Source organism: Ursus americanus, chromosome 31, assembly GCF_024610735.1.
Source record: "Ursus americanus isolate L20-20 chromosome 31, mUrsAme1.1.p, whole genome shotgun sequence".
NCBI lineage: Eukaryota > Metazoa > Chordata > Mammalia > Carnivora > Ursidae > Ursus > Ursus americanus.
The window spans coordinates 5126078-5148294 of record NC_142157.1 but is presented as its reverse complement, the minus strand read 5'-3'; the positions used below and the strand labels follow the sequence as shown (position 1 = coordinate 5148294).

The following is a 22217-nucleotide window of genomic DNA, read 5'->3' as shown; positions in this document are numbered from 1 at the left end:
TCCAGGGTTTTGGCTTTATTTGTTGTTCTTTCTCCAGCTCCTTTAGGTGTAGGGTTAGGTTGTGATTTTGAGACCTTTCTTGTTTCTTGAGAAAGGCTTGTATTGCTATATACTTCCCTCTTAGGACTGCCTTTTCTGCATCCCAAAGATTTTGAATAGTTGTGTTTTAATTTTCATTTGTTTCCATGAATTTTTAAAATCTTTCTTTAATTTCCTGGTTGACCCATTCATTCTTTAGTAGGATGCTTTTTAGCCTCCATGTATTTGAGTTCTTTCCAACTTCCCTCTTGTGACTGAGTTTGAATTTCAAAGCATTGTGGTCCAAAAATATGCAGGGAATGATCCCAATCTTTTGGTACTGATTGAGACCTGATTTGTGACCCAGGATGTGATCCATTCTGGAGAATTTTCCATGTGCACTAGAGAAAAAAGTGTATTCTGTTGCTTTGGGATGGAATGTTCTGAATATATCTGTTAAGTCCATCTGGTCCAGTGTGTCATTTAACTCTCTTATTTCTTTGTTGCTCTTCTGCTTAGATGATCTGTCCATTTCAGTGAGGGGTGTGTTAAAGTCCCCTACTATTATTGTATTATTGTCAATGTGTTTCTTTGATTTTGTCATTAATTGGCTTATATAATTGGCTGCTCCCATGTTAGGGGTGTCAATATTTATAATTGTTACATCTTCTTGTTGGATAGACCCTTTAAGTATGATATAGTGTCCTTCCTCATCTCTAATTACAGTCTTTAGTTTAAAATCTAATTTGTCTGATATAAGGATTGCCACCCAGCTTTCTTTTGATGTCCATTAGCATGATAAATGGTTTTCCACCCCCTCACTTTAAATCTGGAGGTGTCTTTGGGTCTAAAATAGTCTCTTGCAGACAGCATATCGACAGGTCTTGCTTTTTTATCCAATCTGATACCCTGTGGCTTTTGATTGGGGGCATTTAGCCCATTTACATTCAGGGTAACTATTGAAAGATATGAATTTAGTGCCATTGTATTGCCTGTAAGGTGACTGGTACTGTATATTGTCTCTGTTCCTTTCTTGCCTATGTTACTTCTGGGCTCTCTCTTTTCTTAGAGGACCCCTTTCAATATTTTTTGTAGGACTGGTTTGGTGATTGCAAATTCTTTTAGTTTCTTTTTGTCCTGGAAGCTTTTTATCTCTCCAATTTTCAGTGAGAGCTTGGCTGGATAATGTATTCTTGGCTGCATATTTTTCTCATTTAGTACCCTGAATATATCATGCTAGTCCTTTCTGGCCTGCCAGGTCTCTGTGGATAGGTCTGCTGCCAGTCTGATGTTTCTACCATTGTAAGTTACAGAGCTGCTTGTTGTCTGGAGTTGCTTTCAGGATTTTCTCTTTGTCTCGCAGATTTGTAAGTTTTACTCTTAGGTGTCGGGGTGTTAACCTATTTTTATTGATTTTGAGGGGGGTTCTCTGTGTCTCCTGGATTTTGATGCCTGTTTCCTTCCCCAAATTAGGCAAGTTCTCCAGTATAATTTGCTCCAATATACCTCCTGCCCCCCTCTCTCTTTCCTCTTCTTCTGGGATCCCAATTATTCTAATTTTGTTTTGCCTTATGGTATCACTTATCTCTTGAATTCTCCCCTCGTGATCCAGTAGTTGTTTATCTCTCTTTTTCTCAGCTTCTTTATTCTCCATCGTTTGGTCTTCTATATCACTAATTCTTTCTTCTGCTTCATTTATCCTAGCAGTTAGAGCCTCCATTTTTGATTGCACCTCATTAATAGCCTTTTTGATTTCAACTTGGTTAGATTTTATTTCTTCAGAAAGGGATTCTCTGGTATCTTCTATGCCTTTTTCATTGATTAGGTCCCTGGCAGTTGGTACTGAGTCTTATTCTTTTATTTGAGGTGAGTTTTTCCATTTTGTCATTTTGTCCAGAGAGGAATAGATGAATGAGAGAACAAAATGCTAAAAGGGTAACAACAAATATATACTAAACAAATCAGAAGAGACCCGAAACCAGAGGAAAAGAAAAAGAGAGAGAGAGAGAGAGAGAATATGATCAGGCTGAATAGAATAGAGTCATACACAAGATTTTGGGTGTATTTTGGTCTTTAGGGGAAACTGCCTCCTAAAATTTTAACAAAAGAAAAACATATATAGACAAAAATAAGGTTAAATACAATGAATGGATGGAATATGACTGTAAAAATGAAAATTAAAAAAGATTTTAAAAAAAGAAATGGTAAGATAAGAAGTTGGTTGAAAAAGAAAGAAGAAACATTTAAAAAAAGAAGAAAAAAAGAAAAAAGAAAAAATTTAAAAATTATAGTCAAATGACTAAAGAATCATGGGGAAAAAGCCATGAATTCTATGTGGTATTCCCCTTGCACTGGAGTTTTGCAGTTCTCATTGCTCAGTAAACTTGGTCTTGGCTGGATCATTCTTGCTGATCTTATGGGGGAGGGGCCTGTTGCAGTGATTCTCAAACGTCTTTGCCCCAGGCAGAATTGCACTACCCTTGCCCAGGGCCAGGCAAGTAATCTGCTCCATTTTGCTTTCTGTGGCTTTTGTTTCCTGAAGGCTTTCTGCGAGGACGGGAATGAAAATGGTGGCCTCCCAATCTCCTGCCCCGGAGGAACTGAGAGCTGGGGGTGAGGGCGGGGTTTGCTCAGTGTGCCCTCTGAGAAAAGCAATCACGCCTGTTTCCCTGGTCTCTGTCTGCACTCCGTGCTCACCTGGCCTGTGACCGAGCATTTCTATCTCTGGCACACGGCCGTGTTTGGAGTCTCTAAACCCAGCAGGTTCCTGCTCCCCCCAGGGGAGAGAGGAGGGTCTCCCTGATGTGCCGAGGATCACAGTTTATGCCCCCCCCCCCCGCCTCCCCCCCTCCAGCTGAGGGCCCAGTTCTTGCCTCACTCTTTGTAGCCAGCTTCCCTGCTACGACACCTGGGAGCTCTGCAGCACTCGGGCAGCCCCGGTCTCCCTGTGACCCTGAGAGTCCTGAGACCACACTGTCCCAGCGAGGGTTCCACACCCCCCACCCCCCCACACCCCCACCCCCTGCTTAGCCATCAGTGTGACGTCCCTCACCGGAGCAGACTTCTACAAGTTCCAATTTTGTGCTCTGCTGCTCTATCACTTGCCAGTAGCTGGCTGACGGCGGCTCCCTCCCCCGGTCTATCTTCCCATATGTCACCTCAGATTCACTTCTCCAAACGTCCTACCTTCCAGAAAGGAGTTGCTTTTCTGTTCACAGAGTTGCTGCTATTCTTTTCTTTGACCTCCTCTTGAGTTCGTAGGTGTTCAGAGTGGTTTGATAACCATCTAGCTGAATTCCTGGGACCGGAGGAAATTTAGGTCTCCCACTCCTCCGCCATCTTGGACCAACCCCCTCTGTAAATATATTAAAAACCATTGAATTGTACGCTTTAAACAGCTGAACTTTATGGTTTGTAAATTATATCTCAATAAGGTGGTTAAAAAAAGTGAACGGTCCTGGGGATAATATCAAGTGGTTTCATATATGTGAAACCCAGAAAGGGGGGGATGGGTAACAGAAGAAATAATGGCTAAAAAACACCTCATAGTTAATGAACACTATAAACTGCAAACCAAGAATCCCAAAGAATCCCAAGCAGAATAAACACACGTATTCACATCACAAACTGTGCTATATCATAGTCAAATCGCTGAAAACAAGTGATGAAGAGAAACATCTTAAAAGCAGCCAGAAAAAGGGGAAAACACATTACACACAGAGGAACATAGATAAAAAATTATAGCAAAGTTCTCATCAGAAATATGCAAGAAAAACATGAAATGACTATAAAATGCTAAAAGAATAAAAAGTCAATTTAGAACTATATTCAGTAAAAATGTTCTACAAAACAAAAGCAAACTTTTAGATAAACAAAAATGGAGAGACTTTGTCGACTGCAGATTTGTACTATAGGAAATGTTAAAGGACGTTCTCCAGACAAAAGGAAAATGCTATCTGATGGAAAACTTGGACTTACACAAAGGAACAAAGAACACCAGAAGTGGTCAATATGTGGATAAGTACAAATATTTTTTTTAATCTTTTTTTTTTTTTAAAGATTTTATTTATTTATGTGACAGAGAGACAGCCAGCGAGAGAGGGAACACAGCAGGGGGAGTGGGAGAGGAAGAAGCAGGCTCCCAGCGGAGGAGCCTGATGTGGGACTCGATCCCGGAACGCCAGGATCACGCCCTGAGCCGAAGGCAGACGCCTCAACGACTGTGCTACCCAGGCGCCCCAGTACAAATATTTTTTGTATTAATTTATTAATTTCTTTAAATGGTAACTGAGCAAAGAAAAAAAACAAAACAAGTACAATGTGTTGTGGTGTTCATTAACAGGTGTGGAAATAAAATGTATGACAGGGGCTCAAAGGACAAGAGGGGAAAAAAGCAAGCATAACGTTGCAAGAGTCTTACACACCTTATATAAGATATGGCGTATTATTTCAATGTAGATTGAATAAGCTAAATAACAATATTGTAAATCTTAGAGGAACCATTAATAATTCGGATGAAGAGAAATAGTTTATAAAGTAATAGTGGAAGTAAAGTGGACTTCTAAAAAACAACCCAAAAGAAGCTGGAAAAGAAACAGGAACAATGCAGATTTGGAAATTCATCAAAAAGACATAACAATCCTAAAGCACCCAAAACAGAGCTTCAAAATATATGAAGGAAAAACTGATAGAAGTGCAAATGGAAGCAGACCAATGCATTGCTGGAGACTTCAGTTGCCCTGTCTTAGTATTTGATAGAAAAAACAGACAGAAAATCAGTAATTATATAGGTGATTTGAACCATCCTATTGAAAAACTGGATCTAATTTATATTTACAGCATGCTTCACTCAACAACAGTAAAACACATTTTTTTTTTTCAAGTGTACATGAAACCTTTACTAAGATAGATCCAAATGCTGGGTCATACAACATGCGTCATCATATTTAAAAGGACAGAAATAATTACAGATTGCATTTTCTGAAAAAAATGGAATTATCTGAAATTATTTAGAAAATCCTAAAATATTTTAAAACTAAACAAACAAAACATTTAAATTAAATAGCCCAAGGGTAGAAGAAGAAATCACAAATTAGACAATATTTTGATCTGAAAGAAAATTTAAAAATATGTCAAAATTTGTAGGATATGAAGAATACTTAGAAGAAAATGTATAGTTTTAAATGTTCAATTATAAAAGAAGAAAGTGCTAAAATCAATCTAAGCGTCCATATCAAGCCAGAAACAGAAGAGCAAATTAAGTAAAAGTAAAAGGACGGAGAGAATAAATATGGAAGTTAAAAGTGATGATGTAGGAAACAAAATAATAGTAACAGAGAATAGGAAATTATATATTAGAAAATCACTAAAACCTAATAAAATCTCTTTGGAAAATGACAAAATTGATAAACTTCTAGTGAGGCCAGTTATGTGAGAAAGAGGGAGGGAGAGAGATATAAGAAAAATCACCATCAGTAGAAAAAAAAGAGAGGACATTACCACACATCTTGCAACCATTAAAAAAATCAAGGAATATTACAACTATGCAAATAAATATAACAACTCAGGTAAAAAGGACAAATTCTTTGAAAGTCATAGATCAACAACAGTGACTCAAGAAATATAGAAAATCTGAGTAGCCATATATATATATATATATATATATATATATATATATCTCAAAGAGATTAATTATTAACGAAAAGCTTCCCACGAAGAAAACTCCAGGCCCAGATGGATTCACTAGTAAATTCTACCAAACATTTAAGGAAGAAGTAATACCAGTTGTGTGTAAACTCATTCCCAAAATAGAGAGAACATTTCTCCTTTTTTTTTTTTTTGAGCCCAGACAATGACAATACAAGAAAAGAAAACTAGTAACTGATACATGTCATTGAAAGATGCAGAAATTCTTAATGAATTTTAGCAAATTGAATTTAAGAATATATAAAATGGTTAATGCATTACAACCAAGTGAGATTTTCCCCAATAATGCAAGGTTGCTTTAATATTTTTCTTAAAAATTTATTTGTTTATTTGAGAGAGAGAGAGAGCATGAGCATGAGCAGGGCAAGGGGCAGAGGGAGAGGGAGAGAATCTTAAGCAGGCTCCATGCCCAGTACAGAACCTGACACAGGGCTCCATTTCATGACCCTGAGATCACGACCTGAACCAAAATCAAGAGTCTGACACATAACCGACTGAGCCACCTAGGTGCCCCAAGTTTGCTTTAAAATTAAGAAAAATTCAATGTAACCTTCACATTAACAGAATTAAGGAGAAAACCAGATGATTCGTTCAAGCAATACATAAAAATGTTCAATAAAATTTAATACCCATTCATAATACAAAAACCTCTTAACAAAGCAAACTAGAAATGGAAAGGACCTTCTTTAACCTGGCAAAGAGTATCTGAAAACCCTTTAGCTAACATCATCTATTAGGGTGAATGCTTTCCCTAGGATTGAAAATAAAGCAAGGATATGTGCTGACAAGGTTTCAATTCAGCATTGTACTGAAGGTCCTAGCCAGTACAATAGGTAAGAAAAAAAAATAAAAGGAATACAGGCTGAAAGAAGTAAAATAGCCTTTTTTGCAGATGACATGATTTTATATGTAGAAAAATTTAAGTATAATCTATAAAAAGTCAAATAGAAGAATTGAATTTAGCACATATAATGTTAATATACAAGAATCTAGTCTTTCTATGTACTAGCAATGAGCAGTTGGAAATTGAAATAAAATACCACTTACTATAGTATCAAAAATATGAACTATTTAGGGACAGATTTAACACAGTATGTGCAAGGCCTTTACAACTAAAAAAAAACAAAACCACAAAAATTGCTGAACAAAATTAAAGAAGACCTAAATAAATGGAGATGTACCAGGATTCTAAATTGAAGACTAAGTATTGTGATGTCAATTCCCCCCCCCCCAATTGTTACATAGTTCAGTGCAATCCTAATCAAAATCCCAGCAGGCAATTTTATAGCTTATTCTAAAATTTTTATATAAAAACACAAAGGATCTAGAATAGCCAAAATGATTTTGAAGAGGAACACTTAAATTATCAGATTTCAAGACTGACTACAAAGCTACATTACTATAGGATAAACACATGGATCAATAGAACACAATAGATCCTGGAATGGACCTACCCATACATGGTCAAATATTTTTGACAAAGGACCACAGTAATTCAGAGGGAGAAAGACAGTTTTTTTCAACAAATGATGCAGGAACAACTGGATATCCACACGAGAAAAAAATGAACCTTGATCCTTACCATGCTCCATATATAAAACTAACGTCCAATTGGATCATACCTAAGCTTCATAGGTAAAACTTAAAATTTCTAGAAGAAAACAGAAGAAAATCTGTATGAACTGGAGGTAGTAGAAGATTTCTTAGGGCACAAACAATGAGAGCTATAAGCTATTGATATTGAGCTATCAATAAATTAGACTTCTATAGAGTTAAAACTTATGCCTTTCAAAGGACAATGCTTTAAGAAAAAATGAGAACAGAAGCCACCCAATGGAAGAAAATATTCACAAAACACATATATGACAAAGGAGTTGTATCCAGAATACATACAGAACTACAACTCAGGAAGATAAATAACCCAATTAAATTGGGCAAAAAACTTGAAAAGACACTTTATAAGATATATTAATAGCCAATATATGAATAGACATACAAAAATGTGTCAACATCATTAGTCATCAAGGAAATGCAAAGTAAAACCACAGCAAGGGGTGCCTGGGTGGCTCAGTAGGTTAAGCGTCGACTCTTGATCTCAGCTCTGGTCTTAACCTCAGAGTCGTGAGTTCAAGCCCCGTGTTGGGCTCCATGCTGGGCATGGAGCCTACTTAAAGAAAAAAAAAGTAAAACCACAGTGAGTTACTACTATATATTCATTAGAATGGCGACAATGAAAAAGAATGATTATACTAAGAATGTAGAGCAATTACAAATCTCATACACTGTTGGTGGGAATGTAAAACAGTACCAGTACTTTGGAAAAAATCTGGTTATTTCTTGTAAAGTTAAACATACACTTACCATACAACCCAGCAGTCTTACGTCTACGTATTTGCCCAAGAAAATATATATCCATACAAAGACTTGTACACAAATGTTTATAATGACTTTATTTATAATAGACAAAAACTAGAAACAACCTAAATGTCCATCAATATTTGTGGTATATAAACAAATGTGGAATATCCATACATGGCAAAACTAATTAGCAATAAACACAACTAATCGTAAATTTGACAAGTCATACATGCAACAACACATTTGAATCTTAAAACAAAAGAAGCCTTACACAAGGGTATTATTATACACAGTGCATGGTTACAGTTTCATGAAACCCTAGAAAAGACAAATCTGATCCACAGTGACAGAAAACTGATGAGGGGTTGTGTGGGGATGGGGAGTCCTGACCTAGACTTTGGGAATTTGGCGAGTAACAAAAATGTTCTATATCTTGTGCTGGTGGTTATCCTGGTAGATTAAAATTCTTAAAACTCGCTGAGATGTTTTGACAGTTGAAATGGGAGTATTTGGTTTTATGCAAACTATACCTCATTAAAATTGATTTTTAAAAAATGGAAGGGAAATAAGAGGCATTATCAATATAATCAGGTTTGAATTTTCTTAGTTCAAACTGAATTCTATTTCTGCTTCTCTGAGACCGTTCTGGTCGTCTTGACTGAACTAGGATAGCCAAAAATGTCAACGTCGTATTTTGAGATAAAACTGATGTAGATAATTTGTTATTTATATAGCTGGCTAATTCTTCCTATTTTTATACTATGTTGACATTTAAATGTAAATCTCTCTCAGGACTTCTGTGAGTGGGACTGGGTGATAGTGGATGTTTTCATGTAGCTTTAAGAATGTTGATTATATACAAGTTTGTCCAAGTAACTGTTATTCAGAGAATTAGAATTATAACAAGATATTCTTTTTTTTTTTAAAGATTTTATTTATTTATTTGACAGAGAGAGAGAGAGAGCCAGTGAGAGAGGGAACACAAGCAGGGGGAGTGGGAGAGGAAGAAGCAGGCTCCTAGCAGAGGAGCCTGATGTGGGGCTCGATCCCAGAACGCCGGGATCACGCCCTGAGCCGAAGGCAGACGCCCAACAACTGAGCCACCCAGGCGCCCCTATAACAAGATATTCTTTATAAAAACCATTGTTAAATGTAGCCTAATGTTTCATTTAAAAAAAATTCCTTACTGGACTTTTGGATTTTGGGTTCTGAATAAATATGAGTCTACTGTTGAGCCTCTAAAGGCCACCAAAGCCTGAAGTGATGGTTCCCTCCCTTAGCTCTTGGGGCAATTACTAGGTGTATCGCTTATTTGGCAGTTTAATTCTTCCATGTTTGCACTCTTTCTAACTGGTTCTTCAGCTCCCTGAGACCACAGTAGAGAGCCAAGTACTTGTTGGTATAATTTTGCCCTATTGATTAATTGAATGAAGGGATTTATTCAACTACTTTGTTGTATAAATAAATACAAAATAAAATAAATATGAAATAAAAACAAGCCCAATTCTTAGTAATTCCGTAGAATTGTTGCAGATTAATGTTGATCAATCATGCTGTTTGACTTACAGAGCTCAGCTGCTGTAATTTTCTCGAGCGTGCATGATGTAGAGGAGAAAGCATTAGCAGAGGAACAGGAGACCTGGATTCCAGAGTGGGCTGGGTCTGGTTTTACAAAGCAGGTACTGTGAGCCTCTCATCACCTCATTTAGGACCCAGGCTAGGGTTCTCTCTCTCTAAGTGGAGACTTCCTAAAGGGATTGAGCCTTGTTTGCTGGGTTTGAAGGTTTGTGTGTTTTCACTCTCCCCTGGTATATCAAATATCATTAATCTCTGTTATCTTTCAAGTTTAGACCTTTGTGAAATACTTTTTAATGGAGAAGCCAATGGTCTGCATTTTGGAGATTTGCCTTTTAAAATGTCTTAATAATTAAATGGTACAGATAGATTGAACATACAGAGTTCCCTATTCTAGGGATGGGGGGAGTGGGGTGGGGCAGTGAGGGGGCATGGCCCTCAAAAGACAGAAGCTGAATGACTGGACAGAAGACAGCTTAAGTAGCAGCACAGCTAATATAATTTTACAGTAAGTTAAATAAAATGGACGATAACACGTTCAGTGCCCATAGGCAAGAAACGGTAACAATTGATGCCTGCTAGTGTAAGAGCTAGAATTCTATACAGAATGCCAAATATCCAGGTTGCGCTTTCCTGCATTAGAACTACTACTTGCATTTGTCTCCTGATCTTATAGCCGTGGATGATGTGTCCTCCAATGTGGATTCCATTCTATTCATCTGCATGGATTCTACTTCACAATCCTTCCTTTTTTAGCTGGCAATGGTTTTAGACAAACACTAGCAGGGGAATAAAAGCATCTGAGGTAAAAGGATTCAGCAAGGAAATAAATGCATTATGGCTTTTGGAAAAGATAGATTTAAAGTGAAAAAAAAAAAAAACCACAGGAGGGGCGTCTGGGTAGCGCAGTCATTAAGCGTCTGCCTTCGGCTCAGGGCGTGATCCCAGCGTTCCGGGATCGAGTCCCACATCGGGCTCCTCTGCTGGGAGCCTGCTTCTTCCTCTCCCACTCCCCCTGCTTGTGTTCCCTCTCTCGCTGGCTGTCTCTCTGTCACATAAATAAATAAAAAATCTTTGAAAAAAAAAAACAAAAAAACCCCCAGGAAAACAAAATCAACTAAGTTTTTATTTTAACGGTTATCATTGTTAACACAGTCTATTTGTGAATCTCTCTAAATACGCCCCTTTGCGTGTATATTCATAGGGAAATATCATTTTTCATGAGTAGGACCAAATGATATGCTCACCATATATAATCCACTTTTTCCCCTCAACAATATTTCATGGCTTTCTATAATAATAAGTATAGATATAGATACATCTTTATTTTCATGACTTCATGGATTCCGTTATATGTAGCAGAATTTACTTAACTAGTCATTGCTTCAAGGGCATTTAGGTTGCATAAAGTTTTTCACTATTATAAATTAAATGGAAATAATTAGCATATTTTGTCCAAATAAGTTAATATCTATGAATGTTAATATTCCTTTCAAATATTTTTTTAATCAGTTCTACAGATTGTGAGTGGAGAAAACTGTTAACAAGAGTGGAAGTGTTTTTTATTTCCTGAGAAGGAAAGCCTTTTTCTACTCCATTCACAATATTACCATGTGCATCTTAAGAGTATGGGAGATGGGAAACCTAAATCTTGTTCCCCTCTTCTATTTAGCACTTTATATACAGAAGTGTCCCAAAGCAAAATTGTGACCTATACATTCTGAGGGCAGGTTAAGGTCATGGGGGTCTTATGTCTGAGTCTTGTCCGCACTGATTTTATTGTTTTTTACCTAATCCACTGTCACTTGGGTGTGCCCCCCCTACCACCACCCATGTTTTCCTCTGAGTACCGCCAGGCCTTCTCCACAGTGGCTCCTGGCTGAGCCGCTCCAAGAGTGGGTCTTGTTCTCTCATGGCTTTTTCTCTAGCCCCTCGGAGTTTTATGAATGAAGATACTGCCCCGTCCTACCATTCCTTTTGTGCCTTGAGAAGTGATCCTTCTGACTAATCAGATACACTAACTGGTACTGGGCTAATAGAGAACAGCAACATTTCAATGTGTGAATATTCCAAATATCACTTATCAAAGGCAAAATGAGATTTTAAGGCCTTATTCCCAAGGGAGGCCGGCTGGGAATTTCAAGCATCCTCTCAGGCAGCGAGGGCATTACCATCAAGCAAAGGGGGCCTGAGCATCTTCAGGCCACCCTACTGAGGGAGATGCCTGCTTTGAACAGCTTCTCTCCAGCCCAGTATCATAGCAAGAAGTCTCCCGAAGTTACGGAACTGATATCATTCTCAAACAGAAGACCCCAGTCCTTGGGGCTGATGATAAAAGGTGTAGATATGGTGCTGGGATAAAGGCAGAAGGTACAGATTTTCACTTCTTCCTTTTATCGCTGTTTTTCTTGGCATTTACCACACAGTGACTTGTTTGACATTCATTAAAATTTAGCATCAGATACTGTGCCAAGGTAAAGTCCCTAGGAAATGCAGAAGGACAATAACTGAGCAAAAGGAAGAAGTTTCTATGAGGTTTCTAGTAGTCACGTAGTCATTTTGGAGGCTCCTGAAGGTCTTGGGGTAAGGTGATATTATCCTGAGTTAACACTGCAGGTAATATCAACTGTCAGTTCACCTGCCGGACAGAAGGAAAAGTAGGCATAACAGGATACACTGAGGCAATTTAAAACTTGGAAAAAAAAAACATGCTGAAGAATTGTCAGGGCTGGATTTAGAATACAGCTAACTGTATGCAGCTTCCCTTTGTTAGGTATGCAAACTTGTGGTCCATCACAGGGAAACTCAGATTGAGACAATTATTGCTTCTTGGGATTTACCTGACAGTGCCCTGATGCCTGTCAGGTGTTGCTGTTCTCAGAAGTGGAGTGTCTGTTAGGCCTACTGTTCATAGTACTGGGGCTACAAAAAATAAGACAAGTTCCGCTTCCTACTTCAGAGTTTACTCAGAGAAATGTGGGTAAAAAATAACATATTAATAAATCCTGTGATACAGGTATGTATAAAATGTTGTCAGAGGCAATGGAAACTCATCCAGTTACAGATCATAGAATGGCCAGAAGTTCCTTTCTGAGCTTGTTGTTTCAGTAAGGAAACAATTATTTGTGCAAAATAGTATGAACTCTGTACAATATTATATGGCAACACTTATCAAGAGATTTTAAGATGTTCCTATCTGGTCAAAATGACACAGACTAATTCCCTTTGTGGAAATAAGCACATGCAAAAAAACAGATCGGTACATAAAAATGCACATCTCAGAACCGTTTTTTATTATACTGAAAAGAAACAAATGAAATGTCCAATAATTGTGGAATGTTAAATAAATTATGGCACATCTATAGGATATATTTTGCAGTTGTGATAGTTTTTTTTTTAAGATTTATTTATTTATTTTAGAGAGAGAGAGTGCGTGAGTGGGGGGGAGTGGTAGAAGGAGAGGGAGAGAGAATCTCAAGGTGACTCCACACTGAGCACGGAGCCTGACACAGGGCTCCATCCCAGGGCCTTGAGATCAAGACTTGAGCTGAAACCAAGAGTGGGATGCTTAACTGACTGTGCCACCCAGGCGTCCCCAGTTGTGATAGTTTTTAAAAAAATGTTCACTGGTTTGGGAAAGTACTTCACACACTGCAGAAAATAATGGAGGCTATCAAGTTTTATATATAGTATGATCACATTATTATAAAAGAAAAAAATATGAGAAATGATCAAATGGTCAAAGGAAATCCTTTCCCCCTCAATAAAGGGAAAAATATTAACAAAATACTGAATGAGGGCTAATCTAAAGGAAATGTCACTACCTCTGACTTTAGAATAAATCCAGTGGTGGTTTCTGTGCCTTGCACATCAACTCAGCAATGTTCTCAAAGGCTCTTCTAGCTTTTAAGCACTTAGATTTTTTTTTTCTCATTTAAGGAAAAAAATCTGTTACAGGCCTGCTTATCTGCACCTGGGCTGACTTCCAGGCTCACACATATATACTTCTAGAGCGATGTGGGAAAACTGGAACCAGAACGGCTGTTTAAAAGCCCCCCTGTAGGAGTTCACTTTAAGAAGTGTTTGATATTAACAATCTATCTTTGTCTTTTGAAAGCAAGTGTTATTTTTCCTTTTAAACAGTTTTTGGTGGGAAGCTGAATTAGATAATGAATTGTTATTTTCTTTCCGATGCTATGGAAAGTGTAAGGATGTGTACGTCCTGATGGAAAGAATAAGTAACATTTGTGCAGCAAATAATTGGACAATTTAGACAGGACTTTTCAACCTTGGCACTACAGCCATTTTGGGCTGTACAGTTCTTGTTGTGGGGGCTGTCCTGTACCCAGCAGGATGGCTCCTACCCACTAGATATGGGAGCATTCCCCTCCCCCCACCCAGTGGTGGCAATAAAAAACATCTCCTGTCATGGGCAATCTGTCCCTTCACTGACTTGGACAAACTGGCAAAATTTGTCAACTGAATGAATGTGGCTTTTGAGTATGTGCACATCGCATGCATGCACCTACTGCATATTACCTTTTTTCTTCCGGAATTGGGTGCTTTCAGGTTTAAAAAAAACATGAAGCATGGCATCCTAAGCTCTGGGATTCCAACTTCTCTTTTTGAAGTAAACAAGTTAATGAATGATACTTTTTCTCTAATACGTTTCTTTCTAATATAGTCAGAGCTAGGCTCTGAAAAGCACAACTCCCATTTCATAAGGGCTGTTTTTCTGGTTAATTAATTCACAAGAAGGCACAAAAGGTAATAAACTTTATTGCCTATAGATTTCTATGAATCTCAAAAGCTTCACAATGCAAGACATATTTCCTCAAATATTTCAACATATAATAAAAGGGAATTATCAGTGAAGACTTTGTACAGTCATCACCAGCAGTCCCCTGGCCCTGCCCCTGCTCAGTCTGTTCTTCTCCTATTGAAAATAAAGGGTGGAGAGACTCGGGGATCTGGTGGGGGCGGGGGGGGGGGGAGGGGGCAGCAGGGAGCACATTCAGGTACTTGCCTAGCCTCTTACTCAGGTAACAAACAGTCCTTGAGCACATCCTACCAGCCAGGCACTGTGGCAAAGGGCCACAAAGCACAATCAGGGAAGCAAGGGGTGCCCTTTCAGAGTGCAGAGTTTAGTAGACAAGATAAAACAAATTAATGCATAAAAACAAGTAGGAAGAGATGAGTGGTTTTAGATAAAACCTATATGAGTTTATGATCTCCAGCAGAGGGACTAAAAAAACAGTGCTTGTACTGGGCCTTGAAGGCTGAGGATTGAAAACGTGGTGCTGGGCAGGAGAGGAGGAAGGGTGTTTAGGCGATGGGGTCACACAAGTAAAGCAAGACAGGAAGGGCAGGCCTGATAGTGAGTTCTGAGCAGTTCTGATCAGCGGGAGAAAAGGTGGGCTTGCGTGCCAGGCAGAGTGGAGTTTTTATTTTACAGGCAGTGAGAGGCTACTGACAAATCTTAAGCAGGGGAGTGATAGGACTGCCTGCTTCAGCAGATCTACCTGGCTGCTCCTAGGGACCCCAGGGCTGTTCGAATGTTGAGTTATAGCTGTAGAGTGTTTGGCGTTCCTTGGAGGTTAAAAATGTGAGGTAGAGGCACTAAGTTAACACAATTCATCAACTATCCTTATTTTACTTTTAAAATGCTGCTGGGTTTGTCATGTTGGGAACAGAGTCTGAACTGAGGTCAGTTAACTAACATAAAGGTATGTGAAAGTGCCTGGCTCATGGGAGACATTCAATAAATCCCCCACCAATGCGCCCAATGCCAACCACCTTAGACTAGAAAGACTTTTTGCCTGTGTTTGGAAGAATACGAGGTGGCAGAAACCAACTTTCTACCTTTTTCCAAATAGTCAATGGAGGAGTCATGAAGAGAGGTCCAGAAACAAAACCAAATAAAACACCTTGTTGACAGGAAAGAATCAATTTTCTGGGTCAGGTGGATGTTCAGCATACATAGCACGGTGTGTTCCTAGAGTTTCCTGCTCACAGGAACCTTTGGTTCCAGTTCTGGGAATACTGAAGGAGTGCTATGTTAAAATAATGCATTTACTTCTTTAATTTCCATGGGGACTAATCTGCCTTTTAGAGAAACAACTTCTTTTTGCCACAAAATCCAATCTTGACTCCAGAACCTGAATGCTGCATTTTTCCATTCCAACCTGGATTCTGCTATGAGGAGCCAAGTATGTAAGATGACCGCACAGTTCTAGGTCAGAGGCCCCATCATCTCGGGGCCAATCAGTGAAAACTGCTGACACAGAGACATAAGACTCTATCAAAGGATAATATAAAATTCTTGCCAAATCAGGATGAGATCTGGCTGCATATTACTTGGAAATTCAAAGTAACAGTGGCTTGTACAAAATATATTTCTTTCATGTAAAACAAGCATACAGGGACATATCTTAGTTCATGGCTTTCATCTTCAAGGTCAGCTGAAATTCCAAAGGGCACACTAGAATTCCAGCCATCATGTCCACATTCCAAGAAGCAGAGAAGAGGAAACACCTTCAGAGAGCTTTCCTGTAAGATTCCACTCACATATCATTGGCCAAACTTAGTCACATGGCCAGCTGTCATCTCTGAGATGGGCGTACTGCTGGTCCTCACAAAATGGAGGGCTCCGTGAAAAGGAAGATGGGAGGACCGACACTGGGTAGAGAAGTAACAGCCTCTCCCAGTCGGACCCTGTAAGATGCTGGGATTTGCCTTAACAAAAGTACATCCTAGCTCTCAGAGACTGCACATAGCTTCACCATTTCTATTGTGAGCAAGGAAGGATAAAGCAGATTAAGAGTTGGGCGAGGGCAAGAGAGAGGTTAGACTTGTTAAGGTTGGTTAGCCTGGGGACAGGGGTGAGTTCTTAGTCGCGTGGTATTATCCTAGAAACCCAGAGACTGTGGCTGTCCCTGGCTTCAGTATTTGTTCCATAAACAGTGGTTTTCCTCATGGCAAGGAAATCCATGGAACCAGTGCTACCTCTTCCTCCTCCTCCTCTCCTTACGGCAGCATTCTTTCCTGTTGGGCTGGAATATGACCTCAGAATCCTTCTCAACACATTGTTCCCGGCAGTTACTCTAGTCCAAGGGACTTGCCATCAGTGTTTCAATCTACTAGCCATCTTTAATTGCTTGTGGGAATTTTCATTCCGACAATCTCTGGATGTAATTCTTTACTTCATAGGAGTAAATCTCCTATAGTGGAATTTTAGATGTATCCACGGGCAAGAAAGGTTTTTAATTATAGGTAGCAGTCTTGGTAGTCTTCAGATTTTACCACTACGTGACTACAATCATTCACATTGCTGGACTTAGTCTACACCTGATCTTTTGACTATTTACCTAACCAGATGATGAGTTTCTCAAGGGCGAGAACTAAATCTTACCCATTTTTGTATCCCTCAGGTGCCTGGCTCAGTACACTTTTAAGAAATGTTTTATCAATAAATGAATCACTTACGTTGGTCAAGGTCAAGCGGCTATCAAAGTAAATACTTTCCCAATAGCTGGTCACATTTTGGACTGCCTACCCTCAAGTACTAGATGGAGGCCTTATCTGGAGGGGAGGTCACTGGAAAATAAGAGGGTGACAGGAAGAGCGTTGGTGTTACAACAAAGGGTCTTGGTTTTTCCATTACTGCCTTACAAATGTTGAGTAACGGACACAGGAAACTGGTAACCAGATGATAAGAAAAGGGCAGATATACTCTGGGAAGGTTTTTTTCCCCCCAAGACTCTATCCATATTTTTTTTTGTGTGTGAAGAATTTATTTATTTATTTGACAGAGAGAGAGCACAAGCAGGGGAAGCAACAGAGGGAGAGGGAGAAGCAGGCTTCCCACCAAGCAGGGAGCCCGATGCGGGGCTCGATCTCAGAACCCCAGGATCATGACCTGAGCCGAAGGCAGACGCCCAACCGACTGGGCCATCCAGGTGCCCCCATTTTTCTTCTTTTGACCAAAAGTCCAGGTCCTGGGTTAACCTGGATCAGTGTTTTCTGTATTCTAGGGGGTGATTCATATTTCATGGATATAAGTGTGACTGAAGTAAGACTATAATTACGATCTACGTGATTCAATTAAGGTAGCTAATTCTCAATAGTTTGTTTTTTATAAGTAGATCTTATAGGTTAATACTAACACCGATCATATGTTTTAAATATTGTGGTTCCATTGAAAATTTTGTTAAAAAAAAGCTACTACTGCTAAAAAAAATTTGAAGAGCAATGACTTCTGCTGTTCACCTGAATTTCCATATTCACCTCTTCATAATGACCAGAATCTTAAATAGTGATTACAGAGAAAAGTGAAGGAAAAAAATACCCAAATGATTCTTTCTAGAAAGCTTAAAGAGCAAGGTGGGTTACGAGTACATCCAGGTTGATGTTCTCTCAAAAGGCTGAATGATTTGAGGACGGGGGCCTTGGGTTGCAGCGCTCACCTTTCCTCTCTCCGTCTGGCCCCAATCCTGGGCTGGATTTACTCTACCGACGAAGTGTCCTTGCATTTAGAACCCCAAGTGTGGCAATGTCAAAGACACTGTGGCTAAATGCACATTTCTGCATATGCTTCTCTTCGACCTTCTTGCCTGTCTACCTTACTCTGGTCAGAAGGGTGGGGCCCACAGAAATAAGGATCCCCTCTCTTCTTCAAGTCTAGAACTAGTCCTAAGCAGTCACTGCCAGCTTTCTTCAAAAAGAGAATAGAAAAAAGGAGAGAAGTAACACTAGAATTTCTTTTCCACTCAAAACTTTTGCAGATTTCTTCTCTCATTACTTTAATCTGCTTCTTTGTTCCCTTCTTGTTCAGTGATACCCAGAGGTGGGGGCAGGATGTGTTGGGATGGATACAGCTGAGAGGGGACCTTATGGACTTAGCAGTCAGGACCAAGGTTAATATCTCCACTTAGGCCTCTTCTCAGTAGTCTAATCTTCGGTTTAATTATCAGAATTAAAGCATCTTTATTTGTAAAATGTGGAAACAGCATAGGCTTAGATATAAAAAATACTTAGTACAGAGCATGGCTTCTAACACGTGCTTAATAAATAACACATTTCATTTTCATCTTGGCATCACTTTGTTTCTGCAACCTCTCTTAAATTGTCACTGCATTTCAAGGAGGAGGTATCTTTGTCTGGAGGAGTTTGAAGTGTGTGTGTGGTGGGGGGAGGCAGTGGGGGAGGCCAGGGGGGCATGGCATTCACGTAAGTCACTGGTGAGGCTTTAGCACTAGTCCTGGGCCTGTTGACCAAAAGTCACACTTCTTTATAATTCCAACAGGTGCATTCCTAAAGGGAACACGGTAGGAATGTCAAAGAGGGGATGGGGAAGGTGGGGGACAGAAAAGTCCCTGCAGACCAATGACTGTCCATCCTTTGGCAAGAGTCTGGGGCTACCCTGACCCCCAGTCCTGTCTTCCTTCACCTCCAGACTATCTTTTCAGTTAACACTGCCCGATGACCTGCCAGCACAGGAAGCTTGAAGACAGCTATTCTGCCTCTCCTCTTAAAAACCTTCAGAGCATATCACTGATATAAATATTATAAATTCTACAATTAAATGAAAATTTAATTTCATATTTAAAGTGGATATGCCATACACCTATGGTTCAGCATTTGGATGCTTATAGTGCCCCAATTACAAAACAGCAATCAGAACAGACAATATAACCCCTGTCCCAATTTTCATCCATTTCACCCACACACTGTAGCCCTGAAAATGTGAATATACACATTCACTGACTTGCAGTTATGTCCCATTTAAACTTTCCTGGGAAGCAAGAAGGTCAGAACTGCCTTAATATAGAGCATTATTTTGTCTTGTTGCTATTTACCCACCTTTTCGGGGCTGCAATTCTTTGGAACTTCCCGTTTACATTTCCTTTCTCATGTCAACATCAGCACTTTGCTGCCATTTATTTTCCAAGGACATCTGCCACTTATTGCAACAAATGGCATTAATCCAGTTCAGAGCATGAGGCTTTTTTGATTATTGACTAATAAATGTATAAACATGAAAGCAAGATTAGAGAGACAACACAGGTTGTAAAAAAGGCTAGATATCAAGAATTAAACAAAATAAATGTTTATAAAGCCTCAGGCAAGATGTCCACACGTTGCTGATGCTATATAAAAGTATTAAGTCTCCTTACTCCTTTTCTTCCCTTTTAGTACTTACATCTGCCACTTACTAGTACTGGGACCTTGGGCAAATCAAGGCCCTTCATCTTTCTCGACTTCCGTTTCCCCAGATATAAAATTAAGAGGGCTGCACCATATTTTTTTGTGTTCAAAGTCATTTTTTCCCTGAGTCTTCTCATGACTCCAGTGACTATCTGGAGAAAGCGTGGGGAGGTTATCTCTGCCACTTTCGGCAAAAGGTCTTTCTCGGGTGTCGGGAGGCAATGGAGCCCAAGATTTACTGAACATCTCACGTGAGCCAGGCACTTTCACGTAACTTCATCTCGGCTAACATGCTTTAGGTCAGGCTGGTCTCAGCAAGACAAAACCCCAGAGCATTGCAAAGTAAAGGAGAGCTGATGTTAAGTTATCGGTCTCTACTTCACACTCATTTCCTGGGAACTCAGAACACTGCAGCTAATTCGGCATTAATGTAGCCCAGGGGCCCCCCAGATTTATCTCACGGCTTCTAACAAGGTCACCATGAAGTCAAGGCATAACTCAAAATAGACGCGAGAAGTCCCAAATCAAGGTCCAGTTTCCTTTTAAATACTTCCAAAATAACCCCCGACCCCTCGGTGTGAGAGAAACCCAGCCTCCGCGCACCGCCGGGAGGCGGCCGCATCCCCACCTCTCTCCACCGTGCGCCGCCAGCCCCTCCCTCAGGCTCCTGGGCTGCGCCCCCGCCCGCTCCGGCCCCTCCGCGGTCCCTGGGGCACCGGGCCGGGCCCAGGGCGGCGTAGGCCAGCCACACACCTCTCTTCCCAGCGTTAGGCCCGGGGGAGGTGGAGGACGCGGAGAGCCGGAGAGGAAGGGCATCGAGACGCTGAGCTTCCGACCGCTTCGTCTGGGGCTCCCACGCCCGCCTGCGTGAGACTCGGCTCCCCGCCCCGGCCGCGACCCCACACTCGGCGCGGGGCGCGCCGGCTCGGGACCTCCCTCTACCGCCGCCGATCTGCTTCCAGGGCAGAGGGAAGAGGCGGCGACGGGGCGGGGCGGGGGCTGCGGCGGGGGCGGGGGCGGGCGCCGACGGCGGGGGAGGGCGTCCGAGCATCCTCGCGGGCTGCGCCGGGCTCCGCAGCGCCGGGCACGACAACCGTGCCCACGCCCGCTCGCCTTTCCGTCCCGCACGGACACGCGGCTCCCCCGCTTGAACCGGAACCTCTTGCGGAGGCCGCCGCCGCCGCCGGGGCCCCGGGCGCCGACCGGGAAGCGCGGGGGGGTGAGGCGGCCTGCGCGGCGCCGCCCGCCATGGCCGCGGCGGGGTGAGCTAGGCTCGGCGGCCGCAGTCGCGCGGACCCGAGCGCTCCTCCGCCGCGGACAGGCCCGCCGAACCAGGGCGGGCGAGCGCAGAGGCCGAGGGGGAGCCGGGGGAGCCGGGGGAGCCGGGGCCGCCGCCCGCTCGTCGCCGCCGCCGCCCATGGCGAGGCCCCGCCGCCGCCGCCGCTGCTGACCCGGGGGCCGGCCGCGGCTTCCGCCCCCTCCCGCGGCGGCGGGCGGGCGGGCCTCCCCTCCACGCCCCCGCCGCCCGCGCCCCGCTCCCGGGGACGGGGAGGAAGGCGAGAGCAGCAGGAGTCTGGGGGCCACCGAAGATGGGGAACACTACCTCGTGCTGCGTGTCGTCCAGCCCCAAGCTCCGGAGGAATGCCCACTCCCGGCTGGAGTCCTACCGGCCCGACACGGACCTGAGCCGCGAGGACACGGGCTGCAACCTGCAGCACATCAGCGACCGGGAGAACATCGACGGTGAGCGCGGGGGAATCCGGGTCGCGGGGCGGCGGCCTCGCCGAGGCCCCCTCTGGCGTCCCCACACCCCGCCTGCATCCGCGGTGCTCCGTCTGCACCCCCAGCGTCTGTATGGCCGAGGCTGCTTTTGCTTTCTCAGCCTGCCTCTGTAATCAGGGCAGGACCGGGTCTTCCGCCCCGTAACCCCGGGCGCTCGGGGGTCCCGGAGACCCCGAGCGGCCCCCTGGCTTGTACCCCCGAGCGAGCGGCGGGGAAACTGCCGGCGGGCAGCGGCTCAGGAGAACCGTGGGGCCGGAGGGGTGCAGGTCGAGAGGTGACAAGAGCTAGTCCTTGTCCAGCCTTGAGCCGCTAGTGCTGGGGTGGGGGCGGCCCGAGAGCTTGCGTTCCAGGCACTGTGTGAACGTAGCCACAAGCCAAGTTACTCACTGGAAGGGTGAGCTTGTTTGTCCTTTAGAAGGCGAAGGGAATGGATGCTCCTTGGCGTAAATGAGGAGTGAATCCCATTTTGGAATCAGTCTCTACCTGGAGTTGGGAGAGCAGGGTTGGCGTACATCAGCTTCCCCCGGAAACTTACAAACTGACCCCAATTGGCAGTTCCCTATTTCCGTTAA

At 42.1% G+C, this 22217-nt stretch overlaps 2 protein-coding genes across 2 annotated transcripts in view; one reads left to right on the top strand and one right to left on the bottom strand.

Moving 5' to 3' along the window:
* Nucleotides 1-3045: 3045 nt before the first annotated feature.
* On the bottom strand, nucleotides 3046-21297 carry LOC148107359 (uncharacterized). The gene is made up of 2 exons (XM_087857873.1): nucleotides 20617-21297; nucleotides 3046-3373 (listed from the first exon to the last, which is right to left on the bottom strand). Exons 1-2 carry the CDS (start codon nucleotides 21280-21282, stop codon nucleotides 3305-3307), a joined length of 735 nt encoding a protein of 244 aa, XP_087713999.1. The 5' UTR covers nucleotides 21283-21297; the 3' UTR covers nucleotides 3046-3304.
* A 155-nt stretch (nucleotides 21298-21452) lies between these two features.
* The window catches only part of CCNY (cyclin Y), a 214024-nt gene continuing 213259 nt past the window's right edge, over nucleotides 21453-22217 (top strand). Inside the window, exon 1 of the mRNA XM_045786369.2 lies at nucleotides 21453-21606. Within this exon, the coding sequence (XP_045642325.1) occupies nucleotides 21453-21606 (154 nt within the window). The remainder of the gene's footprint in view (nucleotides 21607-22217) is intronic.

Excerpts from the sequence above, each read along its gene's own strand:
- LOC148107359 (XM_087857873.1), bottom strand. The coding sequence starts at position 21,282 with ATGGGCGGCGGCGGCGACGAGCGGGCGGCGGCCCCGGCTCCCCCGGCT. Across the intron at positions 3,374-20,616 it reads GCCTAACGCTGGGAAGAGAG|AGGGGGTTGGTCCAAGATGG; the intron begins GTGTGTGGCTGG and ends ATATATTTACAG.